Source organism: Nanorana parkeri, unplaced genomic scaffold (genome assembly GCF_000935625.1).
Source record: "Nanorana parkeri isolate BGI_ZX_2015 unplaced genomic scaffold, ASM93562v1 scaffold3845, whole genome shotgun sequence".
Lineage (NCBI taxonomy): Eukaryota > Metazoa > Chordata > Amphibia > Anura > Dicroglossidae > Nanorana > Nanorana parkeri.
The window spans coordinates 20,612-21,207 of NW_017310113.1; the positions used below are offsets into that span (position 1 = coordinate 20,612).

At 56.7% G+C, this 596-nt stretch overlaps 1 protein-coding gene across 1 annotated transcript in view; it reads right to left on the reverse strand.

Moving 5' to 3' along the window:
• The window catches only part of SF3B3 (splicing factor 3b subunit 3), a gene marked incomplete at its 3' end in the record, with an annotated part of 20,815 nt that extends 20,225 nt beyond the window's left edge, over nucleotides 1-590 (reverse strand). Inside the window, exons 1-2 of the mRNA XM_018575372.1 lie at nucleotides 482-590; nucleotides 1-304 (exon numbers count right to left, since the gene is read on the reverse strand). The exon at nucleotides 1-304 is cut by the window's left edge and continues 8 nt beyond it. Of these exons, the coding sequence (XP_018430874.1) occupies nucleotides 1-304; nucleotides 482-551 (374 nt within the window). The remainder of the gene's footprint in view (nucleotides 305-481) is intronic.
• Between the last annotated feature and the right edge of the window lie 6 nt (nucleotides 591-596).

Consider the following 596-nt stretch of genomic DNA (forward strand, 5'->3'; position numbering starts at 1 on the left):
GGGTCCACAGCCAGGAACTGCCCGGGGACGATCCTGCGGCAGCCGCTCTTGCCGAAGGTCTCCTGGTGGATCTTCTCGAACATGTTCTTGGAGGGGTGATACTCCAGGATGATAATGCGGCCCGAGTCGCTGCCCACCACGATGTAATCCTTCGTGCCTCCGGTCAGGCGGAACGCCATGAGGGAGCGGATGACCCCGAACACTTCCACCGTCAGCAAGGTGTGCACCTTTCCCGTGTTGGCATCGGGCCGGAGCAACTCCAGGATCTTCCCACGGGAGACGACAATCTCTTGTAGTTTGGTTCCTATTCCACAAGAGAGGACAAAATGTTCAGCGTTAGTGAGAAACAGAGGGGGGGAGGAGGGAGGTTGTCGGTTCAACTTTAAAGTGGACCTGTCCCCCCATGAATACATTCCTGAGAGAAGTCAGGTGGGGGGCAAATATCGGCCGTTATTCGGGGGAGCAGTATGACGTCGGGTACCTGAGAAGTTTCCATGGATGGCGTAGCTGACGCCGGTGGCCCTCTGCAGTGTTATATTGTACAGGAACATGATGGCGGAGGCTCAATATCAGCAGCCGGTGGAATCACGTGGGGA